The sequence below is a fragment of the Opisthorchis viverrini genome (assembly GCF_000715545.1).
Source record: "Opisthorchis viverrini unplaced genomic scaffold opera_v5_177, whole genome shotgun sequence".
NCBI classification, from domain to species: domain Eukaryota; kingdom Metazoa; phylum Platyhelminthes; class Trematoda; order Opisthorchiida; family Opisthorchiidae; genus Opisthorchis; species Opisthorchis viverrini.
In genome coordinates this window covers 783,182-799,365 of record NW_008751830.1, presented here as the reverse complement: position 1 = coordinate 799,365, position 16,184 = coordinate 783,182, and the positions used below count along the sequence as shown (strand labels likewise).

The following is a 16,184-nucleotide window of genomic DNA, read 5'->3' as shown; positions in this document are numbered from 1 at the left end:
CAACAACACCCACACCTACCCAAGATATCACTGCCGCTTCGTTTCCCTCAGCACTTAGCTGATTACGAAACTTGAAGTGTGCAACTGTTTGATTCGTTGCTTCAATTATTCGAGCGTTCTCCCCGTTCACGGTCAACGCTCTAGTGGAGGAGTAATGTGGCGTATTGTATCTTTATTTTACTTCCGTTATAACACTACATATCTAATCAACTGCATAATCGTTTTTTTGTTTGAATATGAAAAACAACAAAAACGCGCACTTTTACAATTCCACATAATACAAGCGTGGTCACGTGCTTCGACTCTCTCTTCTGATTTCGATCGCGAGTTCAGCGGCCATTCGCGAGTCTCGTGTACTAACTTTGGTGCCGAAACATTTCAGACCATCTTCGGAATCTATTATATGTGGGAACTGTTCAGAAGGAGACCTCTGGACCAAAATAATTGGAGCATTGTTTATTCACTTACCTGGGCCAAAGACGAGCTATTTTAAAGAGAACACTTTTTAGTGAGTATGTCCCATCTGACCTCTTTATTACTGTATACCCCAACTAGCGTTGTTATTCTTATTTCTTTGCCACACACTACCGGTAAACTAATTTATTGGGTAGCCGACCACTACACAGGTCGTGTGCCATATCACGCCGACCGTTGTGATGGCGAAGCTTGCTCGTCGTGTGATGACAATATTTAGACTTCCCCCAATGTGAGTGTGCTTATGACCATTTTTGCTACCTGGACCACGGCCCATACAGGAATCGCACCGATATGCCTACCAAAAGATTTGCAAATAGGGCGTGTGATGATACCAACTTGGATCGAAGCAAGGAATTCAGACACAGTGTGTTCCGGAAGTTTGTGTGCCTCCGTACTTTCGCTCTTAGTAAGAGCACGTGAACAGCCGTAAGTTAAGAGCGTAGTATTCGTACTAATGCTAAAGAGCGCCATCTGGGAAGCAATGATGATTTCATATAACGCGCACAGTGGCAACCATTTCAAGCCTTTTTTCCTTTACAAGGCCTCATGCGTCTCAGACAAGGCTCACATTTCTTAAGGTCTAATGCTCAGCAAGCATGAGCTACCAGAAATAGCGCAATGCGAACTAATTATCGAGGGTGAGGTTCTGTAAGCAGGGTTCTGCGTGTTTGTCAACGTTAAAGCGCTCGTTTGCAAAGTGAGCATTGCTCCTGGCTTGTTAGCTGCGTGTCTAGTAGTGATGTATTTATTAACTAACTAACATCTCCATCTCATTTCAGGACGCCTACAAGGCTGGATGAATACTGAGTACCAAGGAGGCAGCAGGCTTCCTGCTAGGTCATATGTAATAACGAAAACTCCCAATCAAGTTCAAATTTTCATCTAATCCAATTTGTACGATTCATTTTTCCCAGTCGAGATAAACGGCCGCGAGCGGACAAGTTGACCGATGTAGTTTTCATCCAGCCTACTGATTGGTCCTCGTAGAACTCCCACCTCATGTTATTCGTGGGCTTCGCAATATTGTGTAAGCAGCGGCAGCGTCCTTTCCTTAAATTGGGACTCTGTGGTAGGTTTCAGGATGAGAAGATCGCCACGTACATTTACAGCCTCAAACTATCCGGTACATTCTCGAGGCCGACTAGGAAAACCCTATTGCCAGTTGCAGTAGGGAACTCTGCTGCCAGTAAATGCACAGTGCATTTATCCGAAAAACCTTCACAATGCACATGCACTGGGACCAAAGTCACCCAATTTTGCGTCTATTTTTCAGATTTGTTTTGGTTACTCCCCTTTCTAACTTTTGGACGCGCATTCGACTTTCAGTTTGCTATGCCACGGTTTCAGAATTGGCTTTACCTATGTTTGTTGAGAAATTGTGGGTTGCACCCTTTTCACCCTCCATGGCATCCGCAAATGCGTTGAATGAATGTATGGAGGATAACTACATGGTATTTGTGCATTCCTCTAGTGATCTGAGCACCAACACTGTTTGCGTAAGACTGGGCACACTGCAAACGCAGCAGGCGGCCTGCAATACAAACGACAAGTCAGGGAACCAAAAAACGTTGGTGTTTTAGCGAGTTTCTTAATGAAATAACAGTACGCGCAACACTGGGTGTCCAGTGTATTTCGTTTAGGGAGGCAAGAGGACAATGTCTCAGTCATCGCTTTTTATTTTGAACACAACCATAAAGTCTATGTGCTTTCGTACGATCGCCTTCCGGTAAATCGACGGCTAAGCAATGGGGACTTGGGCGCTTGCAGTGTGCTACTGAAGTTCGGTATCTTGTGGCTGATATCTTGTGGTCATCTCCACTCGGGATTTATACAACTACTGCCGGAAGTGTCGGCCAGCTCTGCTGAGTATGTGCCACATAGGTGGGTTTTACCATGGAAAGTAATATGCCTTCGGTCCTGGCGAAACTTTCGAAAACCGGACGCCTGCACTGCTTTACGGATGCAGTAAATGTCAACGAGAGCATACACGACAAACCGTCTTGGATAAGCCTTTTTAAAGCAACAAATATATGTCCTGTGGATACAAGCTGTACACCTCCCTGATAACGGATGCGTGGGTGGCGGCGCCCGTTCATGCGTGCGTTCATGGAAGCAAGCGGTTTGCTCCTACGCGAAAAGTATTCAGTTTTTCGTGGGAATGATGGGCGAGCTCTATCAAGTGAAAATTTTTGTTGTGGACAAGTTTACGACATAGATATGCACAGCAAGAGTAGTGTTGAGCTGTGACGTCATGTTCCATATCAAGAAAGCTATCAGAAAGCACGCATATATCAGATTGCTTCCATGTATTTTTGGTCACAGACACACTCTGTCAACAGTCAGCTTGCTTGGACATACAGTAGGCTTTTTGTCACGCTACGAACACGCAGATTTCGGCAAGATTTCCAAATACTGCACCGCACAAACCCGTGATTTGACTATTATTTTACCGCCTACAGCCAAAATTTAGTTATATATGCACAGTCCTGAGTGGTCTACTTTGACAGTTAAATAGCAACCGTCTAGTTAATGCAAAGGCCGCCTGAAAAACTGGATGCACCTCTCAGACACACTGGGCACACCATACAGAAGGTTTCCAAGCCCACCGCGTGACGAATGCGGGAATATAAGGTGCGTACGTCATATGACTTTGAGCGGCGGGAAATCCTGGAAGGCCGCGGCCAGGTTCTGAACGTGGCCTGCCATATAAATATGTTTGCACGTTTGTTTTCCATTTGAGGCACTTGGGGGCGCCACCTCCAAAGCTGCCTTATCGTAGTGATGGAACAAACAAGTTCGCCGTGCAAACGTACAGATTCTTCTGGATGGATGATATTTGTGCTGGAGAAAGCACACAATCCTTCTACCAGGTTGCGGGGCTCGCCTGCATACATTTCAAGCAGTAAGAAACTTTTTCAGGTTATTTCCTGGTCCACTGACGATAGTTGTAGGATTACAACCTACCGAAACAGGGTGTAACCCTCCCATTTGTTCCTTAGTCAGTGCCGAGAGCTTTCTATGACCCGTGTGAACAACTTAACAAAGTGGCGGATAAGCTTCAGGGGTTGAACCCGGGAGGGCCACAGCCACAGTTGGGCAGTTAATTGTACAGGAAAAAATTCTGCTGCGTCAAAGCTCAACGTCTGCAACCGAACGCACCCCAACCCAGACGACGGTCAAAAAACACACACTTGAGCTTTCGTGTCCTTTTTGAACAACCTACTAGTGCAACGACGGATATCACCGGTGAAAGTTGCACGTATTCTATGGTTTTCTCGAAGCTACGCCCTGCGTCTAATGGAAGGCGAGGTTTGCTACGGGACTTACGGAACTACTTGGAAACGCTCGTTTACAACTACGTGACGGTCAAAAACATCCATGAAAGCTCAAGAAGACGCGTGCGAATGTTCAGTTGTTAAAAATTATGTGCATATGAGGTGTGAATTTTCTTGCCCAATAGTTTATAACTGCTTCGTTGATGCTTGCTAATGAAATACTTCGCAGCAAACCGCTTCACTCTTTCACTTCGTGCCGTCTCCAGGAAGTGGATGAAAATTACATGGTCAAAATCTTTTGAGAATGGGATATGCGGAAATTACCGGAGTATTTCATGGATTTTGCGGAGTGAGCTGGAATAAGGAATTATCAGGGTAAGTCGTTAATACTGGAGACACTCCCAATAGACCTCAGGTGCAACCGAAACGGGCCCCTAAAGGATTCGCCGCCGGTGAAGCTCTTGCAGGAGAGTTTGGCACACCGGCCCACGGCCAAAAAGCAATGAGACGGCTCAAAACATCCGTGATGGGACCTGAATGCACCCAGACCGTGTTGCTTACCAGTCCGCAGCAGTCGTTGGATCGGACTTTGCCAGAACTGGACGAAGCACTGCACCGGCAGTTGCAGTCCGACCAGATCGCAGGAGGTTTACAGCCTGCGCTTAGTGAACAGTTGCGGTTGGAAAGAGCAACTGGCGAACTGAGTGCGGAAGACCTAGTGCACCTGACAATGGAACTGGCCACGGTGCCACTGGCCATTCCGCAGTCTCAGGAGAAGAGGGATTATTCACCAGGGGTGGACCTACACATCATAGGTTACCAACTTCAACCAACCTTCAACCCTTTTACAGAGTTTGGTTACCATCTTGTCAACGTTTGGCTTCGAATACTTTCACAGAGCTCAGTTACTACCTCATCAATATTTACCTTTAACCACTCACAATTTGTTTAACACATGCACACCCACTAGTTCACCCCTGTTTTTATTACGTCACGAACATTCGCCCCAAGACTAACCGAGATTGTTGGAACATTATCATAAGACAAACAGTGCAAGCGCACACAGCGTGAACTTATATTCATGCGAAGCAACTTCAGCAGGGTGCCAACGCTCGCCAACTCACACAGCGCCTTGACCAGTGTCAGTTCAAACATACGCACGACTCATTGTATGAGGAAAATCAGGGCTTGATAGCGTTTGTATTAAATGACAAGAAACGGGCCAGATTTCAACACGCTCAATCAAGACCCTGGTTCAATACAACTGCGTCCTGCAAACCTCAGCATCATCCACTACAACTTATGAACCGAAGAACTCGATAAGACCCCTTCCCTTTTGTGTGTTATTCAACTGTACTACAGTGCCTCTGGTAGCACCTATACATGACTGTTTATTAGTCTTACTCAACTTCTGACATTACTTCGGGTGAATAATAATGGCTCTAACAAGACTAAATTTGACAAACTAGCAAACACCTCCCGTCCATTGAAACAGAACCTTCCAGACGCTCTCAAACGAGCCGACGCAATAAAATTGGCATGCCCGGCTAGTGAAAGAATCATCGCATTCGTAATAATAATAATAATGTTTATTCCCAATTAGTTGGTGGCATACCGTTGGCATGATCATGCGTTTAAAGTCGGAATAGGGCACCAGTGGAGAATCTGCGGGTAGTGGGGATTCCGCGAGAAGGGGACAATGTCATGAATAGTGAGAAGTATTCGATGAAATAATAATAAGAGGTTTCTTTCGCAACTTGTAGGGAGCAATGTGCATGAGGTCTGACTAACCCAAATACCCAGTCGGCTGACATGAACTAAAAAAGAAAACCATTGCTGGCCACGAGTGGCCTTGGGCGGTTTGATAAATGGCCGGAGTCACAACGAGCAAAAATGGAGGTGGAGGCCGGATGATTCGAATTGGGAGAACATAGCAGGTTTAGTCTCATCTCAAAATTACAATCTGAGAATAAGCAGACTCACTGGCTGCACTGACCGACCACCTGGTATCAATACAGCTCTAGATTACTCCTCTTTTGTCAGGTGGGTTGTCAATAGTGCAGGTACAAAGGCAAAGATACAAGCCATTGCCGTGATAGGAAATGGAGCGCCTACCTGATACAGAAGCATGGGTATCGCTTGGGCAGAGAAGCAACGAAGCCCATTGCAAACCGTGTGCGTTAGACTTTTGAGCAGTAGGTGGATACCGGCACAAAATTGGGTTGTCAATACACTGAATGCGCCTAGAAAACAGGTTGGCTCGGCCCGAGTTCCGTAGCAGCCCTGATATAGAGCGAACAAACTTCGAAGCGGATTTCCTCAAGAGCATAGAATCCGTGGTTGACCTCACGCAGGGAAAATTCTGGTGACAAAACATGGCGCCGTCAGGTACAAAGTTACACAAGCAATGCCGTGAGTAAGCAGTATACCCGAGAGCTTCGGCCTTTTAATGTGCCGTCGGTGCAGTCCGTGGTCAAGAAATACTACAAACTGTTCACAGACGATGAAGATCCGTTAAGTTTCCACTTGTGCACTGAACAACAGAATCCTCTCCCGTCTGAACGCTTTCGACTTTAGGACCCCCGTCTGCTGCCACACATATACGGGAAGATGTATATAGACCGGCTCAAGAGATCCTGAGTAAGTGGCATAATCGAGGAAGTCAACAGTTTGTGTAACTCACCGATTGTGGTTGTAAAAAAGGTAGAAAAATACCCATTTTGAGTGAATTCTCGGCTTTTGAATTAACTACCATAAGCCGTGTCATAGCTGTCCCTACGGCCGCGGAACTTTTCGAATCCCCCCAGGATCCCTGATACTTCCAGGTTTTCAACTTGCGTTCCGGAAGAAAACGACGTACATTGTTGGGAACATCCAACGCCAGTTTGGGCAGATTCCGTTTGGCCCGTAGGAGGCGCCGTTCACATTGCGATGCTTGACGCTTCGTTTAACGAAGGGACTAATTAATGTTGTCGTGTACGGAGATGATATCGTTGTGTACAGCACTTCGTAATCAGAGCATGCGGCTTACTTTACGGCCCTATCGTAGCGTGTGCGAGAAGCTGGTCCGCGGAGGCGTGAAGCTCAGACACAGCACCTCGGTGTTCAGGGCCAATGCTCGATTATGATGTTAGTCATGAAGGGTTAGCAAGCTGCCGGTGCAGCTAGCGAAGATTCAGGATTGTGCCGCTCCCAATTCCAAGCGCTTACCTGGGTAGTTTCTTGGACGATCAACATACTACAGCACTTTGTCAGCGATTTCAACATGGCTGTCGCTCCAGTTCATGACTTGCTTTGGCCAAATGCATAAGGGAAGCTTATCTGGTTTCGGAATGTGTCAAAGCGCTGATGCTATGTCGGCAACTGACTCTCAAATCGCACAATATCGAGGGGATTTTCATTGTTGCAACGTGCGCTGGTGAACGCGATATAAGTGCAGTCTTAAAGCAGATGAATGTAGTCATTGTAAATGTCAGTCGTGTCCTGATTACCGCTAAACAGAAGTACTCAACTACTGGGAAAGTATGTTTGGTAATCGTCGGGGCCTTGAGCAAGTAGGGCCCATACTTCCCGGGACGAGGATTTCAAGCTAGGACCGATCAAAACCTCCTCGAGTGGATCTAGACCACCATAAATCCTAACGGAAAGCTCGCTCGCTGGGCACTCCGGTTACAAAAGCACGACTACACGATCAGGCGTGCACCAAAGAAGAACAACCTAGCTGATTGACTATCCATATTACAGGCTGGATTTGAGGCCACCAGGAACTACACGATCAGGCGTGCACCAAAGAACAACCTAGCTGACTGACCATCAATATTACAGGCTGGATTTGAGGCCACCAGGATCGAACTGGGTCCCAATAGCCTTGTCGTCCAACTGGCTCCCGGAAGTTAGGTACAACTCTCGTGTTGCGGAGGGTTGCAGTTGCCTCGTTGAATGAAGGGAATATCTAGAAAGCAAACGTTCCAGAGTCACTTCGATGGGCTATCTGAGAGAAAGTGGCACAATGTCCTGGAAGGCCATCAATTCTGATGTTGTGCTGTCCGTGATACCCCGCTTCTTGAGGTGAGATCTGATAGTCGAATTTCATTGGATGGCACACAGGGTTCATCAAGACATAGGACTTGCTTCTGCAGAGGGTTTACTGGTCCAGGATGAAAAGTGAGTTGATGGACTGTGTGGTGGCCTGAAAGCGGTGCCAAATTATGGAAGGAAATTCGACAAGGGCAACACATCCCATGGAACTCATCCCTGTAGCAGAGATCGGTCCGTTGTCGTCGTGGGCTTCCGTCTGGTGACAAATGACAGACTTCACCATATCGTAAAAATAGCAGGACACCTGTAGTCGTGCGTCAAGACGTGCGTTCATCCTGATGTACGGTCGGCATCCGTGCCTTCCGGTTGATCAAGAAATTGGGTTATGGCCAGCAGCACGCCCATCCCCGGAGGAGGTAGATGGGGTAAAAGGGGAAGCTCAGAAAGGCCCAATCACCCTTTAGAAATGGGCTTGACGAAGAAGGTAAAAAGGCAAAACCACCCCCCCATTGACACGAAGATCAAACTCAAAGGTCGTCAGAATCAGGGAATGAGTGACCTGGGGTCAGGGAAGCGGGGCAGTCGGAGGCAAGGTCGGATGGTCTTTACCGACTGCCGAAGAATCGCCTTTACGATTCAGAGCGGTCGATGATCAAAAAGAATAAGTGATATTTAGCTTTGGAAGTGGCATGTTACACCCGAAGACCTGCCGGATAGACCGGTCTACGAGACCGACCTAACGGAGGTGAATATAACTCGGTGTAGAGCACACGACGTTTAAAGGGGAGTGTTATGTAATGGTGGATGCAGCCGACGGAGCATGCAAGTAGTCTGTGGTTTTCTCGGAGCTACGCCCGGCGTCTACTGGAAGCTGTGGCTCATTGCGAAACGTGTGGAACTGATATGCAATGTTCGTTTGCAACTGCAAGACCGTCGATGAATATCCGTGGAAGTTTAAGCAGGCACCTGAGAATTTTCAATGTTTTCCATAGAGGAGAATGTCGGTAGCTCAGGTGGCGTAGATGGTCGTTGGCTTGTTCGCTGAGCTGGGCAATTTGGTTGCAAACGTTTCATCACCAATCGAGGTGACATCATCAGTGCGTAGGTGTGCGTAGCGGTGGGTTGGTGGTTGTGCGTTCAGTAGTGTTACTTGTGTGTTGATATACGTGCTGGTAGCCGGGGATGACATTTGACCGCGATTAGTTATTCTGTCGGATGGTTCCACTGGTTGTTCTTTTATCCCGTGTCCTCGTTCGCCGATGCCCACATGACCCTTGAACTTGGCATCCCTCGCGCTCGTGGACCGGTCGGTGTTAGAGTGACATTTGTCCTTCCGAATTCCGGTTGTGACCTTCATTGATTTGACTCCGAGCTGTTGTGGAAAACACCTCAACAACAGCCACAGCAAGATTAAGCCACCGGACGGATAGTCCTACTCTACATCAGAACTCGCAATCAGATTATTGGCGCAAAATGGAATCTTCCTGGCCCACAAACCGAGTGCTACTCCAAGGAAATTAATCCCTAGACCGAAGGACAACCGGGACAAAACCAAGAGGAACAATGTGACATACCAAATCGACTACAACGACTGCAACAAATTTTACGTTGGACAAACTGGGAGAAAAGTATTTACACGAATAAGGGACCACAACGCGGCTATCAGGAGGCATGACACCCTGTCCTTGATATCTGTACAAGAGGACCAAGAAGGCCGCAAATTCAGTCTGGAAAACGCAAAAAGTTTGCCATACGGAGACACGCGACACGGAAGAGAATTTCTGGAAGCACGGTACTCTACGGCAAGTTCAATCAACCGGTGCATCCAACTGGATCCAATTTACGTACCTCTACGTGCGAGAGATCAACATCGCAACCGAAACACTCAAGGGGGACCGAATAATAGATTGACAAACGAAGAAACAAGGAACTCCTCGGAGTCAAATCGATAAAGGTCACAACCGGAATTCGGAAGGACAAATGTCACTCCAACACCGACCGGTCCACGAGGGCGAGGGATGCCAAGTTCAAAGGTCATGTGGGCATCGGCGAACGAGGACACGGGATAAAAGAACAGCCCGTGGAACCATCCGACAGAATAACTAATCGCGGTCAAATGTCATCCCCGGCTACCAGCACGTATATCAACACACAAGTAACACTACTGAACGCACAACCACTAACCCACCGCTACGCACACCTACGCACTGATGATGTCACCTCGATTGGTGATGAAACATTTGCAACCAAATTGCCCAGCTCAGCGAACAAGCCGACGACCAATTTTCAGTGTTTTTAAATCATGTGTCAAATGCCCTGCCCACTTTCCTTCTCAGTTGGCGTTCGCTAATTAGTGACTTCAAAGTGAAGGGCTTTCCTGCTTTCAATAATATTAGTGACTGCTGGTGGTCAACGGATCGCGTATTATTTTACCTTGACCGTCATGATGCTGAACTTTGCTCGCTATGCGTTAATGCTCTTCAGGCCTCTCAAAATGTCTGTCTAAAATTGAATATTGTTTGGTTCTTAGACCCCGGCCCGTCCAGAGAACGCTGAGATGTGTTTACTAACCTGTCCGCAACAGCCTGGACCGAGGCACAGAATCCCACGACAGTGTGCCCCGGAAGTCTGTGTGTCCGCATTTTCAGATCCATCGGGGGATAATAGACGGCCGTGGGTGAATTTCTGACTACTGCGACCAACGCTGTAGAGCGCTAACTAATGAAAAAAGGCGAAAATAATTTTCTGTGACTGATACACGGCTCATCATCTATAGAATGTTGGTGTATTGATGGGACCTCATGTAATTCATGTAAATTTTGCAATTCTTCAGGGCTATGGTCGGTAGGCAACAAGCTAATAGAGATCACCCAATGCGGAACAGCCGTTAAAGGTGACACTGTGCAGTCAATTTTACACCAGATCATTTCCAACAAAGTGCTCCTCTGCAGGGTATGTATTGTTTCCTGTATGACGGCCGACCGACAAGTGGTATTTTGACAACCTGACTTGTATCTTCCTCCCAATTCAGGACACCAATGGCTCAATTAACACTGAGCACCAAGAAGGTAACGCGTTTCCTTGTACTAATCAAAACGACCAATAAAATTCAATTTTTAACGCCATACAACTTGAGCCTCCGGTATAGGTGGATGGGCACCAGGTCCATTGAGCTATTCGTTATGGACGACGTAGTTTCCATGTGGCTGACTGATTAGGCACCGTGGTCTCCCAGTCGTATGTTAGCCTTGTGCGTTGGCCAGATTCATTCGGCCGTCTGCTAGGATCGACAACATGGTCGGCCTGGCAGTTTTTGTGTTATAATGGAGGACTCCGCTGTTTAAAAGCGAACTTGAATAGGGCATCAACATGCGCAAACCATATACACTTCCGAGCAGACATGATTTATTGGGCAAAGTGAATTGGGATTCTATGATGTTAACTCAGACTTCCGAATTATCAGGGTCCCAGAACATGTACTTTCGTATTCACCTGAAAGCGCAGATATAAAAAATTTATTTAAAATATTGGAATTTCTGCATGTTCTGCTTCCAAAATGACCGTGTAGATTCTAGTGAGTTTGTGGCAACCCAGTCACACACATGTTTGACTGTTCAGCTCACAGTCGCTCACTGGATCACAAGACTTGTCGTTTTTCATACTCGCAAACCACGTCACATCAAGGTGACCCATCGGACATTGGTTGTCTACACCGTCTAGTGAACGTAGCAACCACTCATGTGCCGGCGTGCCCACGTATACGCAAACGGACCTACATATAGGGAAACTAAACACAGTCATCACATAGACTCGCGCGCGCGCGCAGGGAGCGAGGAGTCAGCCAAGTCCAAGTCCACGGGTAACCGTGGAACACGTGTAGCAGTCACACTGTGGTGAAAAACACGTTCCCGTCTTCCGGACTTTCACCAGGTGACTCTCACGTATGATAAGTTTCCTTTCTAACTTGCTCTCATTTCACATTGTATTTATTTTTAGACGTGTTGCAACCCTCCAGTGCCAATCATATTAAAAACTTTTATTAGTGCATACACCTGGTTTGTATTATGACTATCATCACCTGTGCACTAATAATCAGGTTTTTCTCCGCAGTTTGGCTGCTACACGTGTTCCACAGTTGTCCGTGGACTTGGAGTGTTTGGCTGACGCCTTGCTCCCTGCGCGCGCGCGAGTCTGTGTGATGACTGTGTTTAGTTTCCCTATATGTAGGCTCGTTTGCGTATACGTGGGCGCGCCAGCACATGAGTGGTTGCTACGCTCACTGGACGGGGTAGACAATCGATGTCCGATGATTCACCTTGATGTGACGTGGTTTTCGATTATGAAAAAGGCAAGTCTTGTGATCCAGTGAGTGACTGTGAGCTGAACAATCAAGCACGTGGGTGACTGGGTTGCTACAAGTTCAGTGAATCAGTTCAGCTAAAGAACTCTCTACAAATTACGTCTATTATGAGCCATTCGTCAAACATCACATGTAGATAAGTTGCAGGATAATTTATTATACACATCCTACACTATGAAGTGGTAACACTGGAAACGTCGTAGCTACCAAGAAATCTATTCCAACGCGCGGAGATATATGCTATCCTAACTGTGAAGTGTAACCTCGAAAACGTTGCAGTTTCCGATAAATTGGTTTCATTTGCCGAATGCTGGTCTGCAGTTGGTAGCGGTGTTTGTGGAAGAATTCGCTGGACCACCTTGTCGAAATTACCGATTAACTGTATATCATGGACTGGACGAACTTCACTTGGGCATCTTTAACATATTACTGTGGTGTCGTGAAATTGCTTTAAATTGCTCCTTTCAAACTGAGGTCGCGGATTGTGTTGTCGTTGCTTGTAGTTTGCAATTCGTGCTAATATTTGGACTGCTGTTCCACCTGCCTTTTGATATGGAAAACACGGGAAGAATGAGACAGACTTTATCGCAAACAAAAGCTGGGTGTTACGGATGTAATTATAGGCTGCCAAATTGCAAAAGTCCATTTTCAGAATGGGGTCGAAAACGCTGAAAGCGCTGAATTCTCAGTGACCCACAGCCCGACCAACTAGGCACTCCTCACTCTGGGCTGCAGCCCACTGAAAGCACTGGATTCTAAGTGACCCACAGCCCGGCCAATTAGGCACTCCTCACTCTGGGCTGCAGCCGATTCATCACACTTACAATTAATCCACGCCGTTTCTGGTTACTTCGAACGGCTCACCCTCAGGAAGACGTCTTGCAAAATCGGTAAAAAAAATCAGCAGATATGGAGCAGAATTCGCCATCGACGATTTCGTCGACAAGTTCTAGGGAATCTCTGGTATGTGTGTAACTCCGTCGATGAACTCAAGAATTTTCTCTCCGTGCGAGCTCCCAAAGATTTGCAACAGGGAGTTTTCGAGGCGGAAAGGAGAATTTCTCATAAGTCGGATACAAATAACGGTAGCAGATTCATGAATTTGCGTCGTAGCCACAATTAAATGCACAAACCTTATAAGGTGTGTGCTTTCTGTTTTATGACAATTGTTGTGCTCGATTACTCCAAACGGACAGCCGCCAACCGGACCTTGACCGGCTCGCTAGACAGACTTCCAAGTTCACCAACCGGACCTTGCATAGCTAATCATTTTCGACCGGCTCGCTAGACAGACTTCCAAGTTCGTCTCTCTGTGCGACGGCAGTATTTGTAGCAGTTGTCTTAAGGTGCGCAAATTGAAACAGATGGGGTATTTCCCGATTCACATTGGCGTTCCGTTTTCCCCTGTTTGCCCTGTTGAGGGGATATTTGGTAAAGAAAATTGCAGCTGCCCGTACTGTTTCCTTAAAATGTCATCCAGGTGTAGGAGGGAAGTAACGACAGTTTCCTCAGGGCCTCCAAGCTAGCGTTCACGTCAAAACAACCACCAGAGATGCATAGCGTATACTAACGCCCAAAATGAAGTCAAAACATTTATACAGCATACCACGTATTTAGTGCATGCGGTGACAACCTGGAAATTCTGACGCCTTTGGGATGCGCCATTGGCCACCAGCATTTGGCCAATGCTGGGTTGCGACTGACTGTTGGGTCCAGAATTTCGACCAATCAGTTCTCGGCTTGATGCCTGACTGACAAGCATCCCGAACTTTTGGCCAATATTCTGCGGGATAGACTTCTCGGCCGTGGCAGCCACCAACTGCGGATGGAATCCGCATGGAATTCTTCCTGAAGGGGAAGAAATTTCGCCTAACGTTGGATGTGACAGAATAATTATACAAGGAGCGTTAGTGTGGCAGCGTCAACACTAACTCTTGACGGCACGTACGTCAGGCTTCGTCTCTGTGCCACTCAAGGAATCGTCCGCGACCATATATATTCCTCGTCATTTGCCAGCCATCCTAAAACTGGCATCCGTCATCCTAGTGGAACAGTGGAAGATTGCCTGTGTTTATTATCCGTTGACCACCAGCCGCTAGATTCAGTGCGTTCCGAGTGCTTGTCGAGGCGGATAGTTTGCCCACACCAGACGCTGGTAGTGCCTCGTAGTGATACCGATCGGAAATAATTAATCGCCTGTTTTCGCATCAGTGTGATGGTACAGTGTCCATGAAGGCATTTTGTACACGAATCTCCAGCGAATGACATGATGGAGCTACAACCCAGGCAAGGGTTTGTGGGGAAATGCCGATTAAACATCACCTCGAAGATTTGTGGAGCTAGACCCAAAACGACGGGCGGAAGAGATTATTTTATCCAGTGAGTTCTGTGCTCCGAGGTCATTGTATGCGATCACTACGTCGTGCGCGTATTCGGAATCGCTCAGTCACATCCCTGAAATTATTGGGCGTCACTGTATCCTTGGTTGTTTAGTGTCCCTGGGGGTGTCCATCGCAAAGCTGGACTCCATTTGAGGTGTTAGAACCCGCGGGCAGTTTGCCGTAGGCTCGCGCTGGCACACATTTGACCATAAGTAGCCATAAGTATCCTGCTCGTCATAACAGAATCCCGTAAGACGGTTCGGTCAACATCAGTGAAACTAGCGTCATCGGCGTGTTGTAGTTTTAAATTCTGTCCTAAGATGAAAGGTGTAGCCGATGCTGGCTCGAACTTCACGGAGGTGCTGTTCAGGAGTGTGAATCAAACACTGGTTGGGCGTAGCTGTCCTTAGATATGACTAGTGGGTTGTATTGTCCTAGGTTAAAGGCAGTCAAGCGACTACTGCTGATTGTTATGTAGTACTTTTGTTTCTGTCAGTTCTGCTGATTCCACACGCCTGGTGCGACCTGGGACGCCTACGAAAATGTGGAGGCTTTCAGAGACTAGGGTGTGATCAGTTCTACCGTTCTATACTCAGCCGCTTTATCCGAATCTCATTGCTGTGTGGTCTATTTGCATCCAGTACTGTGCAGGAGTACTCTCTCTTGAGCTTGAGGTAGCTCGGTGGTTACTGCGCAGAATTAAAGATCCGTGGCGAAAACCCAACCTGTGTATCTCGACTGCTGTGTAGTCTTGGGAAACTTGGCAGCATCTCAGCCTTCGTGCTTCCCTCTGGTGGCACGATAGCTATTCAACGAAGGAGTTCTACAGCCGGGGGTGATTTATTTTATTATTATTATTGCCATTAATCAGAAAGGGTACTCTAGACCGGTTTTCAACGAAAACCGTCACACAAGTTGAAAAATTACAGTAAAAAATAAAAATTAAAAAATCGTTCAGCTGTAACACCCTTCCGGCGCCTTGCTGCCATGCCACCCGAAGTAAGCATGAGCGCTGAAATACTGCCAGGTTGCACAGGCCTAGACAGGGGAAGTTGAGAGGCAGAAGTTGTACCTTTGCGCTCTAACCACTTGAGCCATCGCCATGACACTATTGCATCGTCATCGACAGGCACTTGAAATAAGCGTTCGCTGTAGTTTGTACATCAAACTCTGACGTAGTGTCGATCCTCCGGTTGCTCCCGTCCAGCTCTGATTCGCCACTAGGCAGTTGTAACTTCAGCTAGTACCGAGGTGTTTTTTGTGTTGCTTTAAGTTGGTTGTAGAACTCGTCTTCCGAAACCGCATATCCATTGGTGAATGAATAGACAGTGATGACGAACAAGCAACCGCACACCTGGTTTCTCCCGACCTAAATCTGCCACCTTGACGTGGTGGTCGGGCTTGAGTGTTGCAATGATCCCGCGGGCTACATTGGCCGGAACTTCGTTTCACAAGGTGCAACCATGCCAGGAGGGCCAAAGGGGAACAGCGAGACACCGCACTACGAGTAATCGTGGTACGAGGTGGTCTGGGGGTAAAGTCGTACTGTCCCCTGTGGCAGGAGTGTGAAGACAGTAAGTTGTTTCCCCCAGGCGACCAGCATATCCATATTCATGGAAGCAGCGATGCTGCTTTCCCCCGAGGAAGGACGGG

At 47.3% G+C, this 16,184-nt stretch overlaps 2 protein-coding genes across 2 annotated transcripts in view; both read right to left on the bottom strand.

The window, feature by feature from the left end:
* The window catches only part of T265_07513 (hypothetical protein), a gene marked incomplete at both ends in the record, with an annotated part of 45,469 nt that extends 38,480 nt beyond the window's left edge, over window positions 1-6,989 (bottom strand). The window contains 2 exons of the mRNA XM_009173050.1: window positions 6,436-6,693; window positions 6,963-6,989. Of these exons, the coding sequence (XP_009171314.1) occupies window positions 6,436-6,693; window positions 6,963-6,989 (285 nt within the window). The remainder of the gene's footprint in view (window positions 1-6,435; window positions 6,694-6,962) is intronic.
* A 1,810-nt stretch (window positions 6,990-8,799) lies between these two features.
* Window positions 8,800-16,184, bottom strand: part of T265_07512 (hypothetical protein) — a gene marked incomplete at both ends in the record, with an annotated part of 16,678 nt that continues 9,293 nt past the window's right edge. Inside the window, 3 exons of the mRNA XM_009173049.1 lie at window positions 8,800-9,162; window positions 10,362-10,508; window positions 13,757-13,998. Of these exons, the coding sequence (XP_009171313.1) occupies window positions 8,800-9,162; window positions 10,362-10,508; window positions 13,757-13,998 (752 nt within the window). The remainder of the gene's footprint in view (window positions 9,163-10,361; window positions 10,509-13,756; window positions 13,999-16,184) is intronic.